The following is a 22156-nucleotide window of genomic DNA, read 5'->3' as shown; positions in this document are numbered from 1 at the left end:
GGCATGCAGAAGCCAATGCAGCTCAGTGTACAAGGAGCTGAAAATGCCTTCAGTCTTATTTGCTTGAAAAATAGCAGAGGTACAGTATGAATGACTATCAGGAAATCGAGGAAATTACAATCCACTGTAGATTAGCAGTGACAGCACCAATCTCAATGCAGTAGATAGAGTTCTGAGGAAAGATCACTGGACCAGAAACATTTTTTCCCCTCCAGATGTAGCTAGAGTTTTTAAACAGCAATTTCTGCTTTTGTTCCCATTTCCAGTATCTGATAACTGGTTCTAAACAAAACAGAGGACGGATATAATAGACTACTTGAGGCCAGCTACTCCTTTGGTCACCATGACGTGTGACTGCCAAAATCCAAGCAGACAAACCCGGAGGGCTCATCACTATCCTCTTGCATTGTTCAGAATAATTTGTTTTCTGTAAGAGAACAAACACTTGCTTCTCAATGCAGTCTGAGATACCCTGTCTATTAGATAGTACAATGCAGTGTATGTGGTGGCCTTATGGCCCCATCATGTGCGTGCTGGTCAAAATATTTGACTAAACTGGTTTTCCAACTTTTGGCCCAAATCCCTGGAGGATATGGGAACACAGGTGAATATCTGAATACTTAAATATTGATTTACACTTGTATACACATACAACCACAGATGGCTTCAAAATTATTTCATGCGGTTATAGGTGAGCATGACCTGACCACTGCTTTTTTTGAATAGCATCCCTTCAAGGAGGCTTACAGCCACTACCAACTCTTCCTCCACACATTCTGTGCCTCATCTGCTCTCAGTTCAGGGGGTGTGTTTCTGGATTCTCCCTTGCTTGAAGCCTTTCCCAATCCCTGCTGTTTTCAGTTGCTACTGATATTCTTGCTTTCCTAGCCCCTCTAGATGCTGCCAAGCCACTGTATCCTGTCCCATCCTTTCACTAATTATAGGGATTGCTAACCAGCAACAAAAAAGTTGTCCTCCGTAGTTGACTTGGACATGATTGTTTTCATTTGCTGTTTAATTTTGCTTAACGGAGTGGGTGTGAGAAAGGAAAGAACTGCAGCAGCTGCAACCTTCATGAGGTTGAATGACATTATCAGTACATTTAGTACAAAATGAATTTGACTCCTGCCTGGCTGGATCATGGACCTAACAGCTTACCATTCACTATTGCAGGGTGGAGGGAAAAGCAGTGTTTCAGCAAAAACAAATGCTTCACTGTCTTCCTGGAGAGTGGCAGCAGATTCCTGTGTCATGGACACTCATGTACTGGAATAAGTATCCTATTCCTTTGAAGCTTAATTGAGACTGATGGCAGCAAATCATGCAGTTATTCAAAAATTTCCTCGCAGCTTGGAAGAAGGGCATGATAACAATCTGGCTATGTAGATGGTACAAAGGGGACTACTGGGTTAGGGCTGCCCACATACCTGGTGAATCCAGTGTCAAAAATCTGTTTCCATGAAAGCCATACTGCCACAATAAAAAAAAAATTGAGGAGCACAGGGATTGTTTTATTGTGCCAATGCTTCCACTGTCTAAAAAAGTGTGAGGAGCCTTGCCTAACTGTCAAAACATCTGGTAGTCCACTGCTTGCTGTCAAATCCTATCACCAGGACAGTCTTTGCCACTACAAGCAAAAGTTGCCACTTCCTCTGGTTGTTGTAACAGACATTTTGGCCAGGCTGCCATTGAAAACCTCCAGTAACTGCAATTCCAAATTTTCCCATTCACCAAAACTACACCACCTACCACTGACTAATACAACCTACACTAGACAACAATGCATGCGGATGCCATCGAATTCTCTTTTGGTGGCTTTTATTTTTAAAGGCAGTCAATCATGTTAGTGCAGTACCTCAAGCAGCATTTGTGCTTGAATAGCAAGTGAGTTCTGTTGAAAAAGGTAATGGATCAGAAATAATTTCCATAGACAAAGACTTACAATTTCCATTTTCTGGTTGTAAAATCATTTTTAAAAAAATGCAGGTAACTGCATTAGCCACTAACAATCCAGCCAAAAAGTTAATTTTTAGTATTCAGTGATAAAAGTAAAATTGCCATTGTCCCACAACAGACCATAGGACTGCTCCTGGAGATGACTGGTGATGGCTTAACAAAAGGGGCACCATGCCTCAGGAAAAAAGGTGAAAGGCTGGAAAGGACAGAGTCCTTCAAGGTCACTGCATGTGGTAATGGAATCCATGCTGTTGACAACACCACATCACAAACAAGCTGTCCAACCAACTGAGCAGGCAACTGTTGCACGATTCACACATGACGTTATGCAAGGTTAGTGTCTATAAGTCATCCCCACATGGATTCAGGGGTTGTGAAGTTTAGAACCCACAACTTCTGCTTAGTTTCAAGGCAGGGAGGCTTTTGAATTTTAAAACCATACTCAAACTACTGTCAAATATTGATCTAAAGTTATAGGAATGAGAAACTTTACACAATGGAGATCTAGAAGCCATTTTAACAGGTCTCAAGTCATATCCTTCAAAACATTGCCAAAGCATTTACAACACATTGACCAACTGCCAGAAGATGGGAGTTGGCATTAAGACAGTTAACTTGCAATCATATGCACCATTAACATCTACAATATTATATAGATCTTTGTCAAGTTATTTCAAACAAAAATTTAAATATGCCACCCTGGAAAAAGTTATATTTTCATAAATGTAGTTTATCCTGTATAGATTTTGTACTCCAGACTTATGGAGCAGTGCCCAGAGAAGGAGGTTGAAATTTGAAAACTATTCATTGGATACTGAACTCTAGCTGAATGTTAATTTTGCAACCCCAAGAAAACTCACTAAAATCTGTATTAATAATTTCAAAGTGCTTTTCTTAAAAAGAATTTGGTTGACAAATGGTAGTTAAATAGATACAATACTAAATTCATTTTATTAAAAACTTTTAAAATGAATGGAAACAGTGTTCTATTCAAAATTAGGTCAGCACAAAAACCTGCATCTTGAAACAGAGCTCCCATTTATAATCAAAAGTCTTAAGAACATTTAAAATATCTTCATACCATACATGTAGGAGAATACAAAGTATGTTTATGCACTTCCACAAATGAGCAGTGAGGCAGCAACATCCAGGTAGGGCAATTGTATTAGCAGTTAAAGGGAAGTTATTGGTCATGAACAACTATTTTAGCATAAATTCATTCTTAACAATCAAATTGCATAACATATTTAAAATAGCAAGGCCTTGCTACAAACATTCAGCAAACCACATTTAACTCCTTGCGTTGGAATTAATATACTATTACTCCAGCATTTAGTCAGATAATTTGAATTGCTTCCAGGAATTAGAAATATTTACTATTGAAAAGACAGATGGGAAGCAACTTGCACATCATAGTTGTCAAATTCTAGACTTTATACCCCGAAGTATTTACCAAACTGGTTAAAGTTTAGCCTGGAGAAGAGTATGAATTACTGTACAACTCTAGATGTTTGCTAAACTTTTCCCCACATGCAATTGAAATAACTTTAGAATCTCCATGAATGGGGATGGTGGGTAATTTTCCAACACAAAAATCAAAAAATGCTTGTTCTACACAACTGATGTACATCCAAAAAATTGTGGAAAAAACACACTTCAGATTTCTTTTGAAAAAACTGGTTTTATCTTTAAGCAAGCATTTAGTTTCTCACTCAGGCAATTTGATCATATCCCAAACAAACAAAATTCAACATTTTCATGTAACATTTCAAAAATTGTTTTGTTTTTCTACCAATACTAGGTCAAAAAAACACTCAAATGCTTAGTGTCCCTCAGGTGCAATACTGCATTTGTATAAAAGGACACTGAATACAGACAACTTTAAAAACTACAATTAAACATTCGATGCACAGCAAAAAAAAGTATACACCATGGTTCCTTTCTTAAAGTCAATGTTGTAAATATTAGCACTGCATTTCACCAAGCCACTTGGAAGGCAGCAATTTGACATTTCCTGCATTTATAGTAGAAAACCATTTGAAACGTGTCCTATTGAAATTGGCTTAAGGTTTTGAAACTTGTCCAATAAAGAGGACGGTCCCTGTATAAGCAAGTCAGAAAAAGAAAAGCAGTTATTTTGTAATTCATACAAAGTTATCACTTCAGTTAATCCACACCACAAATACTTGATTAAGCATTGCACTGTATTTAACAATTGCTTTAAAAACCTTAATATTCCCACAAACTAGTACCAATATCTGGAATGCAAGTCTGTACATCTTAGTGCTAAAATTGTTTTCCCAATAGAATCTAAAGTCATTTTTAAAAATGACCAAGAATCTATAACTTCTGTTTAAATACCTCTTGTAGAATTTCATCATGTTGAGGATGATCCCTCACCTATTGGTTCCTTACCTGGAGCTGCCTAAACCAGTCCACTTGAGGGTCTGCTGCTGTTGCCCACTTTACAAAAGTTATCTCCTTTCATTCTGTGGGACCAGAAGCAGCAGAATCTTACAATTACCACCCACTCCCCAGGCTCATGGTTGCCTGGTTCAGCATTGTAAAGTAGCCAGATTTTCCAAATTCAGATTGACATAAATCAACTGTGCTGATTTAGTGCTAATGAAGTGAGATCCCAAAAATGATTGGGGTGGGAGAACTGATGCACAAAAAGTGTAGAAAGGCAAAAAAGTTAAATTCCAAGCGCATGCTAAAAACATGCACTTAAGGGCAATATTATTTACAGTTTAATATAGAAAGGCAATAAAATGAATGTTTGAATTATTTTGATGTAAAAACCAAAGGGAGGAACTTGGGGGGGAAAAAGGTAAAATTGTTGACAGTAATCAAATTAATGTCTGGTTAGCTTTTAAATAGCCACACTAGGACTCAAAACAATGTAAACAATTATTGGAAAAAGTTGTGGCAATCACAAATACAACTTAACAGCATTTTGCATATTAGCGACAGCATACATTTGAATGGCTCAGTCTTATTACAAGCATGCATATACACTTACTCCTTTCAGTGGTCCTTTGAAGCATATTTTAACCTCCCTCACTTGTCCTCATGAGGACATCACATTATTCCATACAATTAGGTCAAGAGGCAAGGTTACCTTTCTTAAATAGTAAATGTAGGTAGTGTTCTGCACAGAGTAAACTATACGGCTATATTATTTGATCATAAACCAAAGTTTCTTTTGAACTATCTCCTCTTAAAATCCTTGAATGCTGCTTATATCAGGCATTGCATGGAATAGTAATAGTGATTGGCATACAGAGCAGAGAACAGGAGTTTTGTAAGAGGGCAAGTTGTACTCATTTCTCCATGAAATGAGAACCACAGACAATCCTAGTGAGATATTTATTTCCATTGGTTAACCTGTGACAACAGCATGGAACAAATTGATGACAAAGTGGTAAGATGAGCAAATTCTTAATCTTGTAATCTGGCCTACACAATCCACAGTAGTATGGTCGACTCTTACCCTCAAGCTATTCAATTGCATCAAATCCTTAAAATAAAAGCCAAGCAGATCTTCTGGGATTAGTTCAGACATTAGAACCAACAGGGCAAAAACTCAACTTGTTGACACTGTAGAGCCTCGACTAAAGCCTGGCAGCCTGTTGCAAATTTGGGAGAGCGGTTTCAATGTAGTCAAGAACAGCCTGACAGTCATCGCTCAGGCTGTACTTTAGAGAGACAGTGGCCAAGACAACAATCACCACTATTCAGTGTGTTCTGTCCCATCAGTAGGGCAGATCCAGTGGAAGTGCCTGAGTCTTTAACACTGCAGTGGGGCTTGACCGACTCAGAATTAACTTATTCATTTGACTTGATGTCCAAGTGCCTGCTACATATACATCTACGGATGACATAAGCAGTGACAGGGAGAGTTCTGGGAGACAAAGTCCTGCCTCTGCAGAATATACTGCATGTTATGCAACAATGTCCTTTTAGCACAACACATGAACTCTCATTAACATTAGGTGGGCATTAGCAAAAAAAAAAAGTGCCTTCAGGCTGGCATATATCCCACTCCAAAATAACAAACCATGAAATCAATCCTGGTTGACAAAAGTTCAGAGGGCATGCCAGGAACAGCAGCAGAAACATGTAAAAAAGTTGTCAACTGGTTAAACTTTAACTAGGACTACTTACATGCCAAAACAGAAGCAGTCATTGATTGAGCTAAGCAATTCCATAACCACTGGATCAGATTTAAGTTCTGCTGTCCTACCATATACAGTCATGAATGGTGGTGGGCAACTAAAACTCATTAGGGAGTGCAGCTCCAAAAATATCCAATATGGGGAAGCCCAGATCACCATTGTTGCAAGTGCCTTGATCTTCAAGCAGAAATGCAAAACGGATGATCCATCTTGCCACCTTGAGATCCCTAGGACCAGAGTTGTCTTTGCCTACTCAGCTCACTTCATACTTAATGTCAAATGTCTTGAGGCCCTAATGCTAAAAAGGCTGCAGACCCTGAAAATATACCAGCAATTACTGACTTGTTCCAGAACTTGCTAGAGCCCTAGCCAAGCTGTCCCAGCGTGGCTAAACACTGGCATGAACCTCAAAATTTCAGGTATGTCTTATTCAAAGAAAATCCAATCTGGCCAATTACTGTCCCAGTTTACATGATCACCAGTTTTAAAAAAGGTGATGGAAGGAGTGAAAAGCAATACTTTCATAACAAATTGCTCACAACACAGTTGGGCTCCATCGCAGAAATTCAAGCTCTCATCTCTGTACAGTCTTGGTTCACCCATTGGTGAACAGAACTGAATTCCAGAATGGGGTGATATCCTTGACAAAGTTGACCTAATGTTGCATCAAGGAGCCCTAACAAAACTGGAATCAAATGGGAAATCAGGGAAAAATCTCAGGTTGAGTTAAGAAAAAACAAAAAAAAACCATCCAAGGTTGTATTGGAGGTCAGTCATTTCAGCACCAAGAAATCCTCAGCTGGAGCTCCTCAGGAGCGTCGTCTCGGTCATACATCTGCAGCTGCTTCAACAACCTTCCCATCATAAAAAAGGTCTGAAGCGAGGATGCACATTGCTAGTCATACTATTTGCTGACTCCACAGATAATGAAACAGTTGGTGTCCAAATTCAGTAAAACCAGACAATACCCAGATTTGGATTAATGTGGGGTGACAGACTCCAAAGAGAATCTAACCATTGCCCCTTCACATTCAAATCATACTACCACGAGCAAATCTCCCATTGTCAATCTGGAATAATACCATTGAACAGGTATCTAAACTAAGCAAGTGAATACTGACTACAAGAACATGATTTATTTACATCAAGTGGATTGCAGTAGTTTAGGAAGGCAGCTTAGTCTTTAAGGACAACATGGCTCAACACAAGTGCTGGCCCTGCCAGTGAAACCCACATACTAAGTGAATAAAATTGCCTCAATTAAAAAAAAAATGGAGCTAATGATCAGTTTTGGATGTTGTAACGTCCTAATTCATCTCAAATACAACATCCTGGGTTTTGTTTTTAGTGTAGTGTAGAGATGGGATTGCTCATTGTATTTTTAGACAACAGTAAAAATTCTTCAACTCCAGCCAATTACATTTTCCAGTTCTGATATCGTTAAATAATATGATAGAATTACAAACGTTGTACAGAAGACATTATCCCATTAAATGGTGCTTGAAGAGTTAGACATGGTGGTGTTTATTTTGAGACACGTTTGCAGACAATTGAAGGTCTGGATATGGTTAAGCTCATACTGGAAAACTCCAAGGGCCAGATTTTTGGCATTTCACAATATAATCCCATGTACATTTTTTTTTTTACAGCAATGAGACAAGAGATTCTGAAAGGTCTCTTGTTTAAGTGCCATACAGTCGAGAGAAGGAAGTCAAGACTCAAGCCACTGTTCATAATACCACTAAAAAACGACCAGTAAAGGGCAAAAGAAGCTTGATATTCTGTGCAAGCTTGGGGCTGCCTTTGTTAAAGAACTTAAGGGCATTAAGGTTACTACAGTGGAAACATTCTGATGAAGAAATTATTGAAAAAACACTAAAGTTTATCAAAGTAAGTGACAAAACCTACATTTAAATTCAACTAAGTATGATGGACCATTGGAATTCTCTGCAAACATTAACCTTAAACTTAATTTTTCAACCAATTGATAAAATGGCTGTAAACAACTTAAAAACATTGCTAATATCAAAATCGTAATATCACTTAAAGTTACCTACCTGAAGGATTGTGCCGTATAATATAGATGAATGGTTTGTTCACCACAAATGAAGGAATAATCCTCAAAGATTTGACCATCATAACTGCAGCTATAAAATGACAAACTGAGCTGAACCATAGCATTAGATATTAATTAAACATTGTATTACAAAGCATATCAACTCCAGCCATCTAGCATTTATTCTAAATTGTTCTTCCCATTTTATTGAATTCAAAAATCTATACAAATTGTTAAAATAACTTGCAACTAAATTTGCCATTTGACATGCAAAATTTTCTCTTAAAGCCACCATCAGAAGTCAGATGCTCATATGATTCACTAACTCAAAAGTAAAACTGTTGCTGAGGCCATGAATTGAAACCTGACTATTTCTACAGAAAGTTTTTTTATTAGGTGGAAAGTGCTATGTAATTTTCCATGATACACATGCTGTCTATTTCTGACAAATTAGATGCTGCTCATGTCAGTACTCTGCTGTGTGCACGTCCTTAACTTAAGCCTAGCTCATTTTGACCTCTGCACCTTAGTGCAAGCAGCCAAAATAAAAAAGGAAAAATTCTCAGCAGTTATGAATGGTGCAGATTTACATCAAAAACTTCATGCAGACTACATAGCCTGCTGGATATACAACTGCGCATTCATGGTCCAATCTCTCATGGTACAGTTACACAAATAATTTCCAATTGCCTCAAACTCATTTATCATATTGACTAGCACTGTCCAGTTCAGCACAAGTTTGGTGAACTCCCAGAGCTCAGATCAAGTACCAGCACACCCTAACTACACAATTTGATTGGCACAATCAAATGACAACCTTTCACCAGTTTGGTGAACTTGGAATTAGACCAAAAATCAAGGCTCTCATTTCTATTGAATTTGCTACTGTTACATCCCACTGGGGTAGCACACTGGAAATCCAACTCGAATTTCTGGAAAGCCTAAAATTTAGTGAAGCTTAATTTTAGATTGATTCCGGTGTAGAAACAGGCCCTTTGGCATAACAAGTCCCTACTGACTCTAAAGAGTAACCCACCCAGACCCATTTCCCCTGACTAATGCACCTAACACTATGGGCAGTTTAGCATGGCCAATTCACCTGACTCGCACATCTTTGGATTGTGGGAGGAAATCAGAGTACCCGGAGGAAAGCCACACAGACACTGGGAGAATGTGCAAACTCCACATGGACAGTCACCCAAGGCTGGAATCGAACCAGAGTTCCTGGTAATGTGTGGGCAGTAGTGCTAGTCACTGAGCCATCCTTATTTTACACAATTCCCAGAATTTACCTTTTTTGACACAAGTTGACAGAGCTTAGCTATTTCTGTATGAGGTCTGCCATATTTTAAAGTTAAAAACTTAATCAGCACTAACTCAATTTCTTTAAACTACCCCTCGAAACAGAAAAACATTAGGTGTTACAAGCAGAGGGAGAGAGAGCTGCTCAGGATGCTACTTTTGCCAGATATTTTCACATGATTGCAGGAGGCACAGGGCAACTGATCCCCACTTAACAAGGGGGTAAGAAAATCAGTCACAGCTTGCAACAAGTGTAAGGGATAACCTACTTTTCAGGCTTGAAGTTCTTTAACTGGAGAGCAAAAATAGCTTCCTCTCCAGGAGGTCCAATGAATTTTTCTGCCAACAAAGCAGCTGATTATATTAACTGCCTGTCTGAAGACCTTGGTCATTGGTAACTGGATACTAATCCATATGCCATAGACCGGCTACTTGTTGTAGTCAAAAACAACATTTATACTCTCACCTTGGCTCCAGCTCATCTGCAAACTAGACTTCCATTATGGAATAAAGAGCTGTATAAATGCCGCTTATAATAAATGCCAGTTACTCGCTTGAAAACTCCGACCAGTCCTTTGTTTTTAAGCAATTCTTTTCTCATTTCAGTTCATAAGTGAAAGTACAGGAAAATAAAAAACCCTTTTTACATTGTTCTTAAAACAGGAATGGCTAACTATTTCAGCAAATTAAAGTATCCAAAATGTGACTCATCACAATTTCACTATTTAAATATTGTACCTGAGAGTGCCAGCCTTGACTTGAGTTAGAAACTTGGATTCAGATGAGCACAACATCAATTAAACCATAGTACAAACCATCAAATGGAGCTGGATTAAAGCTTGGAGGAATGCACTCAGCTAAGTTCAAATAAACACTAGTTCTAATAAAAGCACAATTTTAAAAACAAACTGAAACCATTGACCAACTGTACTTTCATGGCAACTTTTGAACTCACTAGAGTGGAAATTGGAGATTGAAAAAAATTCACTTTTCATTAGTCCATTTTTGTTTCAACTTGTGCATGGAAACTAAATATACTGAAGCAGAAATTCTTCAGTTTGTTCAGGCAACAAGCCATGCTGGCAGTCACAACTGTTACTGCATGTTTGCTCATCTTTCCCAGGAAAGAATTTATCACGTCAAGCTCACTAATTGAACAATTTTCAGTTCTACCATATTTGTAGAATGACAAGTATACTTCTTTGGAAGGAAAAAAATGGTCCTCTAATGATTTAAAAAAAAACGAAATGCCGAGAGACTTGCCTGTTGCTGCTGAAGCTTTAGTTCCATCTTCATTCACTTCAATCTTAGCCTTTTGGAGTACCTGTGAAACATACAGTTCACCAGATCCTGCAACATTTGTCAAAAAAGAGGTAGTTTTTTTTAAAAAAGTACATAAAATACAGTTGGAAAAAAGTTGACAGAAAAAGTACTTACTGCAAATCTTTCCAAAATTTGCTTTAGTTCTATCAAACATATCAGTGATTCCAAGAGCTGAAAGGGGTCTCTCCAGGTCTATCTCTGCCTCAGCAGTGAACCTACAATGTGTACAGAAACATTTGCTAGTACATTAGCTTGTTTACAGCAAGTCATATTCTTGAAAGTGAATGGGACAGCTAGAATGAATAATTTTAGCCAGATACCCAGTCTTAGTGTGCAAATACTTTGTTTTAATTTTAAGAGTTATATTCCAAACAGATAGCCAGCTTCAAACAAGCACATTAAAATCTAGAACGAGACCATTCACTTTTTACTCTACATGCTTAAACACAGACTTCATACTTACTTGGGTAAAGCAATATCAAGTTTCTTTTCTCTCATGATTCGCTTCCAGCCATGTATAGATTGTATATCAAGGTGAGGAGTTATTGTAGAGAGTGGGGTATTATACTCCTCAGGAACAACAACAAACATACTGATAGTACCTCCATGGTATGGCAGTTCAAGGATATAATATTTCACATTAGTTGGCGAGATGGCCATACCTGCAGACAAAAAGTCTCTTAAGCATTGAATATGCCAGGTCTCTTGTTCAAGAAATTCCAACATGCAAAACCTGGCTGACTAAAAGCTACATGCATACAGTCTGTTAATCAAAACCATACAAGTAAAATTCAAATCAACCATTAAATTCTATTTTAAAATATAGAGTTAAACACAAATGAACTATTTTAAAAACCAATCAGTTGTGATCTACTAAAGCTAGGTTTCATAACATTGAAGTTCATGGAAGAGTTTAGAAATGTCATATCAGAGAAAAGGTAGCAATTGATAATGACAATTATATTTAGTGAACATTTAAGCTTGGAGACAAGGATGGATCAAATTCACATACAACAAATTTATATCTTGATGGACACAATCAGCATAATTCTTAGTATCTTCAGAATCACACCTAAACATCAGACAGATATTGTGTTACAAGTTTAGCAAGGGTGAGTATCTTGCAAATAGCCAAAGGGACTTCTATTTAATACAGTCCACCTGGCCTACATATCCAGCACCATACTGCCACAAAAATCCATATACCATAATCACTGATTAGGCAGATAATTTTGACTTGACTACACTTAGTAGCAACATTAATGTGCTCACCAATACAGAATAGCAGCATGAAATAGCTAACTTCACCTGTTGCTCAGATTTTTAAAAGATGCTTTACCTTCATTTGGGCACTTTTCAGGACTCAAAATGGCAGGCTTGAGCCTGAGTTTGCATTATATACAGCAACAAATGATCTGATCAGGTAGCCTTCCTCTTGCTGTATTGCTTTAACATGCCTATTGTTATGACAGGCTATTTTCTGAGGTAAAGGTACCTTTAAGAGTGCTATTCTGCAGCCAGTCTACATATGTTGGTAGCTTGGCAGTTCTCCCTTTGTTTATTTTCTTCAATTGTAAATTAAAAGATAGAGTTAAGATTTTCTACCTCTTCTGCACTTGGTTTCTGCCATACAGCAGTGTTGAGTAACTCCCTTACAATTTCAGCTATGGTCTTTTGTTAAACCCAAATTTAACTTGTGCTAATTCTAAAAGAGGTATGGCCTTTCTTTCCTTTTAAGCTTTCTTGGCAAACTTGAGAATTATTTTTAAATCCCTGAACCTCTTTAGCAATTTTAATAGCCATCTCATTTATTTTACATCAACCCCAAGTCCTGAAAGTTAGCAAATTGCCTCACTTAAGTTCTAATTAGAGATCTAGAACACTAACCTGCAAGTGTTTAAATCGGAGCTTTTTCGTACCTCAAACCCTGTTCAAATCACAAATTTAGCTTCAGGCTTGCACTGCTACAATATAAATGCTTAATGTGCCAATGCAAATGTAATGCTAGCTATGTAGGTCATACATCCCAAAGAGTGGCAAATTACTTCAAACATGCCCCATTCAGCTGTTCACAAGTCAGCGAGTTAGACTGTACCCAAGCAATCTGTGCTTGCAAAGCTCATTATCCAGTGTCCAAACATTAAAATGTGATTCTGCAATTGGATTTAGAATGGGGACTAATAATTTTGTGGACAAGCAATTTAAGATGCTTCAGGCACACCTACTGGAGGTTATGCATTTTAACACACATGATCCGGTTCTTTGCAAAGAGAAACTTGAACTATTTTAAGTCTAAATTAGTAAACAGCCATTCTTTGACATATTCAGGACAGGTCTTTGCTCAGAGCAACCTAGTTTTAATTAAAACCAGCTTGACCGTTAACTTACTGTCGATGAGTGTGGTGCTAGAAAAAGCACAGGTCAAACAACATGAACTCTTGGCTCCTCAGACGGTTCAGGCTTAACCCTTAGTCAGGATGTTTGGACAGGGTAAGCCCAAACAGTGACTCTTGCTCCTCAGATGCTGCCTAACCTGCTATGCTTTTTCCAATGCCAGTTTATAGAATCTTGCCTTCTCCAGCATCTGCAATCCTCACCATCTCCTGGTTAATTGTCATTTAGCTAATCATAACCTTTATTGAAAGGCCTGTACCAAAATATCCACTAAAAAGCCATCCTCCTATTGTAGGCATCAATTTCATATTCTAAAGTTATATGGAGTACTAAAACAATGTCATTTTTCAGTAATGTCCAAGTTCTCTACCAAACAAACAGCTAGCTTAATGAAAGTTAGTGAGTCACACAGATTAACAAAGATAATTGTTTTATTGCTTGTCAGTAAAAGGCCAACTCCTTTAATGGTCAGGTGAAATCCAACTGAGAAATAATGTTATTGTTCTACAACATGCAATGTTACAGCTTTTACATATTGGCTCAACTTCAGCCAGGAACCAGATTTCATAAAACCACTGATCTTCGATACAAACAATAGGGAACAATACAGTAACTTCCAGCTTTCTTCCCCCACCTCTCTAAAATAGAGAAAACCTCAAGTGTTCAAACAACTTGGTTTGTTAATATACATCTAGAAAAGAACTAATCTTGCTGACATTTTGTTGAACATCTTGTTTAGATTAGATGATTTCCAAGTGTGTTCACCAATCCAGCATTCAACTGGAGAACATCTGTCTACATATAGCCTCTCTCATAATACCACACACTTACCAAAACTGAAGGTTGCTTTTTGGGACATCATTGGAACTTGATACACACTTCCATCAGCTGCATAAAAATCCCTGTTGCGCGTATTTTCTGGGAGGAACCGTGACTTCCACAAACCCTTGAAAAAAAGTGCATTGACCACCACTAGCCTGGTGGTTTCACTGAGCATTGATGGAGAAATTAGATTTGTAATCATACCTACAAAACAGACTGAATGTTAATACTTCAGTGAAACAGGTAGTTGGATATAATCATTGGGCTTCAAATTTTCAGTTAAATCTCATGGATTACTGAAATTGAACAGGTCAAAGTGCAAATACCAGGTGAGATTTTATCACCTAGAAGAAAAATCTTGAAAATATTTATATACAGACAACTATGTCCCACAGTGACTAAAAAAGAATGAGTGCAAACAAGTTTAGAAAGCAATTCATGAAAGATAATTACATTAAGTAAACATTAAAACTAGATAAGTATATTTTCATACTAATCAGACAAATAATTCATTCATTAAAATGCAGCACTAAAATCTCAATGAATTTACACACACCACTAACTTAATCAAGAACATGCAGGTTGGTAAAGTTTTCACATTGCCCACCATTTCCAAAACTTTCCAACCCCTGCACAAAACCTGACATGTTAACAGATTGTATTGGTGTTCTCTCTACTCTAAAGATGGACAATGTACCTCTAGTTTGATTCATAGTCCACAAGTTGATTGCTGATGCGGCTTCCACAGGATTTTCATAATGCACATTTCTCACTGCAGCTTGATACAAAACTTGAATCTTTCTAAGAAAGGATTGTTCCATTGCAAAGTCACTGGGTGCAAATAATCCATTGGCAATAGTTACTATGTCCTGATTTCTGCTCTCAGTTAAAGACTTGTGTATCTTTTTGATTTTTTTGTAAATACCTAGAAAGGAATTAAAATCAATATTTTTAAAAAGGTACCTTCAGTATGCTTTTGTTCTACATACAATTGAGATATTTGAATACAATGGGAACCCAAGTATCTACTGTAAATATGCTAAGTGTTTTTACTATAACAATGAAACATCTACAATTTAAATAATATTTGATGTGATCCAACTACCATTTACTGTACATGGTATCCATCTTGCTACAGAATCAATAGGTGCTAACAATTACTTAGTAATACCCTGTACTTGAACTGCATTATTCAGCACCACAAATAGGACCTGCCTGAGAGAATCAAAACATTTTATATTGATTTTACTAAGTGAGAAATTAATTAATTATTTGGTAACATGGCTGATTAAGGAAATGTAAAGTTGATGTTAGTATTGGGGATGATTTTGTACGAAGTGAATTCACTAAATGCAACTTCAAAGTTAAAATTGAAAGGTTAGTTTCTTCTATTGAGAGAATATGCCTAGAAAGTCAGTTACATTTTCAAGCACTTGGTTACTGGATGAAACTCAAAAGCATGTTCCTCACTTGTCAGAGTGCAAATGCAACAGTGTCTGCTGAACCAAACTAATGTCATCTGGAATGACAATCATATTTTGGTACTGAGGTTCCAAGTACTACAGGCATGATTACAAGCTTCTACCAAAACCATCATTTCAAGGCAGTGCCTGAAACATTAGTGTTTGTGGACAACTTACACAACTCAGGAATTACATGAGTGATTAAAATGGATTGAATTAGCCATGTAATAAGTAGTGAATATAAAAATCAGTGATAACTAGTTATGTAGGCATGACATAAGCAAAACAGACCAAGGAGAGAGAAAGAACCAATACTAAATTGGAGAATACTAACCAAGACTAGTGTATATAGGTTAGATTCCCTACACAGGGTGGAAACAGGCCCTTTGGCCCAACAAGTCCACATGATCCTCTGAACAATAACCCACCCAGTCCCATTTCCCTCTGACTAATGTACCTAACACTATGGGCAATTTAGCATGGCCAATTCACCTGACCTGCACAGTATGACAGAAGTTGAAATCAGTTACCATGTCCACTTATAACTGGAACAGACATTTAACTACTAAAAGAAAGAGGGTGTTCTAACAAAAGACAGAATGGACTATTGAAGCATTGGAAGCCTCTTGATGGTCACCACAATCAAAAAGCAATAGCCATCAAATGAGCTTTTTCTCCACCCCTCCCAAAGAACCCAAGGCAAATCCAATTTCTTTTTGGCTACTATGGCCCAAGATGTAAAAAATCTCATTCAAATTGCTGAATGAGAGAGGCAGTTGATAAATTATAAAGTGTTACATATTAACAAACCATAAGTGTTGTATTTCAGAGCATTGTTCAATTGTTGTCTTGTTCTTCCACCAGCACCTAGTTGCAGCATCCCAAGAACAGAAGTGATTCCATGGGGAGACATTATTGTATTTTCTGTTGGATTAGAATTAACGACGTGATTGAAAATCTTCATCCCCAGGTCTGACCCAAATTCTGATACTTGAGTGTGCTTCCACTGACAGTGAACAGATTCTATAAGCACACTGAGGATGACCAAGATGCCTACTTTGCCCATTGTGATTCACTATTAATCTTGATACGTATCTGCAAAATAAAAAAAAAATTTAGTCTGCAAACCATATTGCAAAAGTGAACTTCATTCTTCAAAGACTACCTTGATTGCAAATTTGATCAGTTTAGCCATGTGTTAGATACACAGGAAAGTAGATATTATTTCAATATTTATTAAAAACATTTCACTAATTGCATACAATGAGGTATTTGAATACAATACAAACTGAACGATCTGAATATCCAAAATGTTTTTACTATAACGAGTGAAACAGCTACAATTCAAATATCCCATTCTGAAATTCAAACTACACCAAATGCTGAAGATATTTTTCTAAAATTGGTTTAATTGTGATGATTTTCCAAATCATAATTGGTGAAACAAGTTCAAAGGTTGATGCGGGTAACTGTCATTGTTCTTAAATCATTTTCAGTGTTGCATTTTAGTGTTTTGTAACTTAACTGGAAATTTGGGATTAAATTAAATTTGGGCAACTGATATACAGTTGTATGGGGGTTACAAAAACATTTAGTTCTCAATACTACTCAAGGAATGCTCCTTAAAACAAACCACAAACTCTAAAGAGGGACTTTCCTTTTTGCAACTGGTCTCAAAGCTGTTACACAGCACAGCAGAATAGATGAACAAACAAGGAGTTAAAAATCATGCATTCACCATTTAAAGTGTTACACTGAACTGTTGCTGTTACCACACTATTCTTTTCACCTATGTGTAGATGAACAGATGGATTTCATAGGAATAAAGGAGAGAAATACCCAATGACCTGCACCTAAAGGTCAACTAGCACATCAGCGGCTCAAAACATGGCAAATTCCCAGAACCATTGCAGCCAAATGAAAAGATCTATCATACCAAACACCACAAGAAATTAACAATAAATCCAAAAATGTCATAGGCTTAGAACCAATTTTCAGGTTCCACCATTTGTTACTTTCAACAAACCAAAAAGATAAAAAAGTTATAATATCTATTTTATTCTTACAGCATAGGAGACAGCCATGCAACCCACTATACCTGTCTTAGCTCTACAAATTAGCATTCACTTAGTGTCATTTGCCTGTCTTCATGCATGTAATGAAGGGTTACAGGGTCAAACAAGAATCTAATTCATGTGTCTCAACTGAAGCTTGACATTACCATACTACAGGCATTGCCTTCTAAACCTTAACTACGTGAGTGAAAAAAAGCTGCTCATTGCACGTTTAGCAAATACCATTTAGAAAGTACTTAGAATCACAGAAGGGATTTTCATGGCTGCCTCTTGCATGGTTCAGCCCATCATTACGGCACCAGCTTGGTAACTGAGCATTATTGTGTGCCATTCTGCTGATTTATACCCACAATGTTGGGTATTTTTTAGTACGAATGCATCCAATGCACCCTTGAATGCCTCATTGAGCCTGCCCACACCACATGTCCAGGCTGTACATTCCATACCCTAGAGTTTTTCCTCAGTTCACCCTTAAGATCTATGACCTCTGTCTTGCTTATGTTATTACATGCAGGTCCCCCACACACTTGCACCCACTTTATATTCTCTCACAATGTTTACTAAACTTTGGCAAAACATTATAAACATTCAATTTCATGTCACCTGTTGAAATTATTTCATTAACTTCCCCTGTTTGAAACTATCTATAATGCAATTAAGTTTTGTCAGCCACAAATTCATATACAAAGCCTTTTCCCCTTCTTTCACAGAATATGGCCATCACTGCCATGGCCAGCATTGCCCTTGAACAGAGCAGCTTGCTCAGCATTTCAGGAGCAGCCTGACACAGTTAACATTACTCTTGATCTGCAGTCACAGTGGCCAGTATGATACAGATTTACAGCCATGAGTGAGAGGAGTAAACTGGCCTTTAAGAAAAGGTTGCGGTCACCATTACCAACAGTAGTTTTCAACTGCAGACTTAAAATTGATTTTTAATTCCACAGTGGAATCTGAACCAGTGTTCCTAAGACATTCCAAAACTCAGTGAGTCAATGGTTCGCACTGCAGCCTCACAGCACCAGGGTCCCAGGTTAGATTCCAACCTTGGGCGACTGTGTGGAGTTTGCACATTCTGTCTGCGTGGGTTTCCTCCAGGTGCTCCAGATTCCTCCCTCAGTCCAAAGATGTGCAGGTCAGGTGAATTGGCCAAGTTCACTTGTCCATAGTGTTAGGTGCATTAGTCAGAGGGAAATGGGTGGGTTACTCTTGGAGGGTCGGTGTGGACTGGTTGGGCCAAAGGGCCTGTTTCCATACTGTAGGGAATCTAATCTAATCTCACTGGACAAAAATCTTTCTCTTCACACAGATGCTGCCAGACCTGATGAGTCTCTCTAGCAATTTGTGTTCCAGAACACTATCCTGGGCTGCTGGCCTACTCATCTGCTACTGTTACCACTCCACCATTGCCACGTCAAGTCTGTTGAACAGCACAATATTAAATAAATACCTTTTTGAAAGCTAGGTGCAGCTAAACCTCTTCAAAAATAATATCCTCCTGATCTAGTTGAACATTAACTTTCCATAGAGAAATTAATGGAAGTTTTTCATAATTAACCTGTACTTTTCCATGGTGCACACTAATTGCTGCTAAATATTACTCAACCTCCCCCAAGACTAAAGTGTGATAGACTTAAAATTGCTGTTTCAAGTTTTTGAATGAGACTGAATTGCAATTCTCCAGCCCTCTAGCACCACCTAGAGGTCTAAGCAAGACAAAAATGGGGCTAGTGCCTCTGCAATTTGCAGACTTGCTTTCTCCAGTATTCTTGGATGAATCACATCTGGATCCAATGACTTATTAACTTTTAACTTGCAATAACCAACCAATAACACCTCCTTATCAATTGTAAAATTTTCAATGTCAGACCAATCTCCTCATTTATCACAACCAAGGTGCTCTGATCCTTAAAAAGATAAGGTTAATCAAAAACCTCAACTATATCCTCTGCTTCTGTGCAGAGTTTTGTTTGGGCCCCTCTTACCAGCCTTTGGGGTTTATTTAATAATTGTTAGTTTTTTTTTTCCATAATTGTATTTGCTTTTCTGAACCTTCTATATTCAGCTCACTGTTCAGTTGAATTGTCTACTTACTATCTGTCACAAACAGAAAACCAGTCTTTCAGGGAGTTCCAGATTTGTTTGCCTTTTCAAAGGAGAAACCTCTGACTGTGCCTGAAGTCTTTTCCTGCCAACCTTTGACTCCAGTTTAGATCAGTTCTTACTTCAAAGCTAACTTTCCGCTAATTAATTCTTTAAGAAAAAACAGGATTCTTTTTTGAATTATTAGCTGAAAAGGAAAGGAAGTGAACAATAAACACTTGCCTCCTACTTGGCCTGCCTTCTTTTCAAAGATATACTTTATACATAAAAATCTGAGAGACACATGCAATTAGGTTCTGTACAGTAGCAGGTCAAGGAAACAAAAATCATTGGACCGATTATCTAACAAAAACCAAGGCATCCTATTTCAGCAAGGCTATTTTGTATGCATTTGAGGCATGAGGGGGTCCAATAACTGAACAGACCCTCATTTCAGCAGAATGACCTCAGTGGTCTTCCTCCACAATGCCTTGGTAGTAGCTATCCCAAACTTGTGTCCCTCAACAGTCCTGGACCTTGGGATTGGTCAGTCTGCAGCATTCAGATAGAGTTAACTCCTTGTTCTGAAAGGCCAATAAAGTTTTGGGCGGACCAAAGTGCATCTTTCACCAAGTTGATGGTCCTCCAGGTGCAGCCACTGTTTGCTCCTTGGGGGAACATTCTTAGACAAAGTGTAGAGCAGAGTGCCACATCATGGAACTGTTCAGGATGAACTCACCTGCTTCACTCAGCAGTGCCTCTATTTTCATTGGTCTACAACAATACTGCTTCAAAAAATATTCTGAAACACATCAGTCATCCCCCTTACAATACCAGTATCTCTATATTCAGACTGCATCACAACTACCAAATTTTGCACCTTGCTCTAATAGTACATAGTATTAGTTCTTCACCGATTAGCCTTTTACAAGTTACTTTTAAAAAATGTAATATAATTTTAATTTAACTTTCTGCAGACAAGGCAGTTTAAATAAGCACACATATGACTGGAAGAGAAAGAATAGATCTTTACCAGTTACTGAATTTCAGATCTTCAGAATAGTTTCCAGTTTATTCATAGCTGGAGGGCTGTTGAGGATTTTGTTTGAGAATGGTTTAAATGCACATCCATGCAAGATTTTGCAACAGCTCATTTCTAGGATTCTTTTAATACCTCAGTTTGCACCCCCCCAACCAAACCCACTCTCTTTAGGGTGGGATCTCAACATGCAAATAGTTAAACTTTTATGAAAAACAACTCCCACCCCCAACATGGATTGCCCTGTTAAGAGGAGAAATCCCTGGTTTCCATTGATTATACAACACTGATCATCAAACCACTAAATCCTTGCTTTGACTAATGCAGGTCAATCTTTTGGTTTTCAATTCTGCTGCTAACCATGGCTTTATTTCCCCCCACTGTAATAGGCTGACTGGCTTCTCGGCGCTTGAGTAAGCAGCTTCTTGAACAGAAACAAACAAAGTAGTTTAAAAATTAAAGCATTTTCCTCCAATTCAGTGAAGAACAAAAAGTTCTGCATTTTCTACAAAAAAAATGCAGACTCAGCAAGTATGCAAGAATTCTTTAAAGTGAATAATTACTTTCCTTAGCTAAAGTTAAACTGTACAATAAACTTTATTGAAAGGTCACAAAGGACTTCAAAGCAGCATGACTAAAACTTAAATAAGACTGTTTACAATAACATTAAACAACGACATTTCAGAATTTTATACACTGGAGACCAAATAGCACAAAGTAATAACTTTCACTACTTGTAACTACAGAGTTTTAGTTTTAAAGTATCGGCCTTTACATTGATGTATTATTAAAACTACCCATTAATTTAGTTTGGTTTACCACTTGCAAATAATGTAATTATAATTTTCAAACTGCAATGACGAGATGTACACCACTACATTAATTTAGGTAGAAAACCCAAATAAACGACCGGGATTACAAAAGTGGTACTAAACGTACCAAGTGTTTTGCAGACTATTTAAGGCAGATGAATAATCTGCACTGTTTCAAACCCGCAAACAGGGCAAAATTACGTTTTCCAGGACTTTTTTTTTAAAAAACGAAATTACCATTCACAGCAATTCTTTTTCTTCAATTCTGAAGAAAAGGGACAACTCCAAGATCTGTGCATTACCTACTCAGTATAACTGAAAAAGTAATACGTATAAATCATCCCCACCCCCATGTGGGTAGCCAGAACAACAGCCAACGGTTCAAAATTATATTAGCTTATTTAGAGACAAAGATCCAAGCTACATTATAATTCTTTTTGGTAAAGACCCACTTACTTACACACAGACTACCCTCGCTCAAAATCAGTTAACTCGAACGAGCCAACATTACATTGCAATAACACTTTAATATATACTTGCCTCTTGTCCCCTCCTTACAAGTAGGAATAGCCAGCGGTCGGAGTCTCCACAAAATCTGGAATTCATTCAAAATCCCAATCCTTCCGGATAGTGGTTTCAGCCGGTATCCGAATC

The 22156-nt window shown here is 37.6% G+C and overlaps 1 protein-coding gene across 3 annotated transcripts; it reads right to left on the bottom strand.

Annotated features, from left to right (window-relative positions):
- Positions 1 to 2890: 2890 nt before the first annotated feature.
- On the bottom strand, positions 2891 to 22026 carry serpine2 (serpin peptidase inhibitor, clade E (nexin, plasminogen activator inhibitor type 1), member 2). Of its 3 annotated transcripts, none has more exons than XM_043702087.2 (9): positions 21959 to 22026; positions 16305 to 16589; positions 14729 to 14956; positions 14041 to 14235; positions 11279 to 11477; positions 10930 to 11030; positions 10756 to 10842; positions 8192 to 8281; positions 2891 to 4057 (listed from the first exon to the last, which is right to left on the bottom strand). In XM_043702087.2, the coding sequence occupies exons 2-9, from the start codon at positions 16558 to 16560 to the stop codon at positions 4020 to 4022; spliced, it is 1194 nt and encodes a 397-aa protein (XP_043558022.2). In that variant the 5' UTR covers positions 16561 to 16589; positions 21959 to 22026; the 3' UTR covers positions 2891 to 4019. The 3 variants fall into 3 exon arrangements, with proteins under 3 accessions (XP_043558022.2, XP_043558023.2, XP_087849805.1); XM_043702088.2 differs by having other exon boundaries at positions 21963 to 22020; XM_087993679.1 differs by lacking the exon at positions 21959 to 22026 and adding an exon at positions 20685 to 20722.
- Between the last annotated feature and the right edge of the window lie 130 nt (positions 22027 to 22156).

The sequence above is a fragment of the Chiloscyllium plagiosum genome, unplaced genomic scaffold (assembly GCF_037043375.1).
Source record: "Chiloscyllium plagiosum isolate Xiang-an unplaced genomic scaffold, Cpla_swu_hap1 HiC_scaffold_13, whole genome shotgun sequence".
In the NCBI taxonomy this organism is placed as follows: Eukaryota; Metazoa; Chordata; class Chondrichthyes; order Orectolobiformes; family Hemiscylliidae; genus Chiloscyllium; species Chiloscyllium plagiosum.
Note: the sequence above shows the minus strand (reverse complement) of the source record. Positions and strands in the feature narration are given on the sequence as shown.

Coding starts and splice junctions, on each gene's coding strand:
- serpine2 (XM_043702087.2), bottom strand. CDS start 16,560: ATGGGCAAAGTAGGCATCTTGGTCATCCTCAGTGTGCTTATAGAATCT. Junction 14,236..14,728: donor GACTATGAATCAAACTAGAG/GTACATTGTCCA, acceptor TCTGTTTTGTAG/GTATGATTACAAATCTAATT. Junction 10,843..10,929: donor AAATTTTGGAAAGATTTGCA/GTAAGTACTTTT, acceptor CAAATGTTGCAG/GATCTGGTGAACTGTATGTT.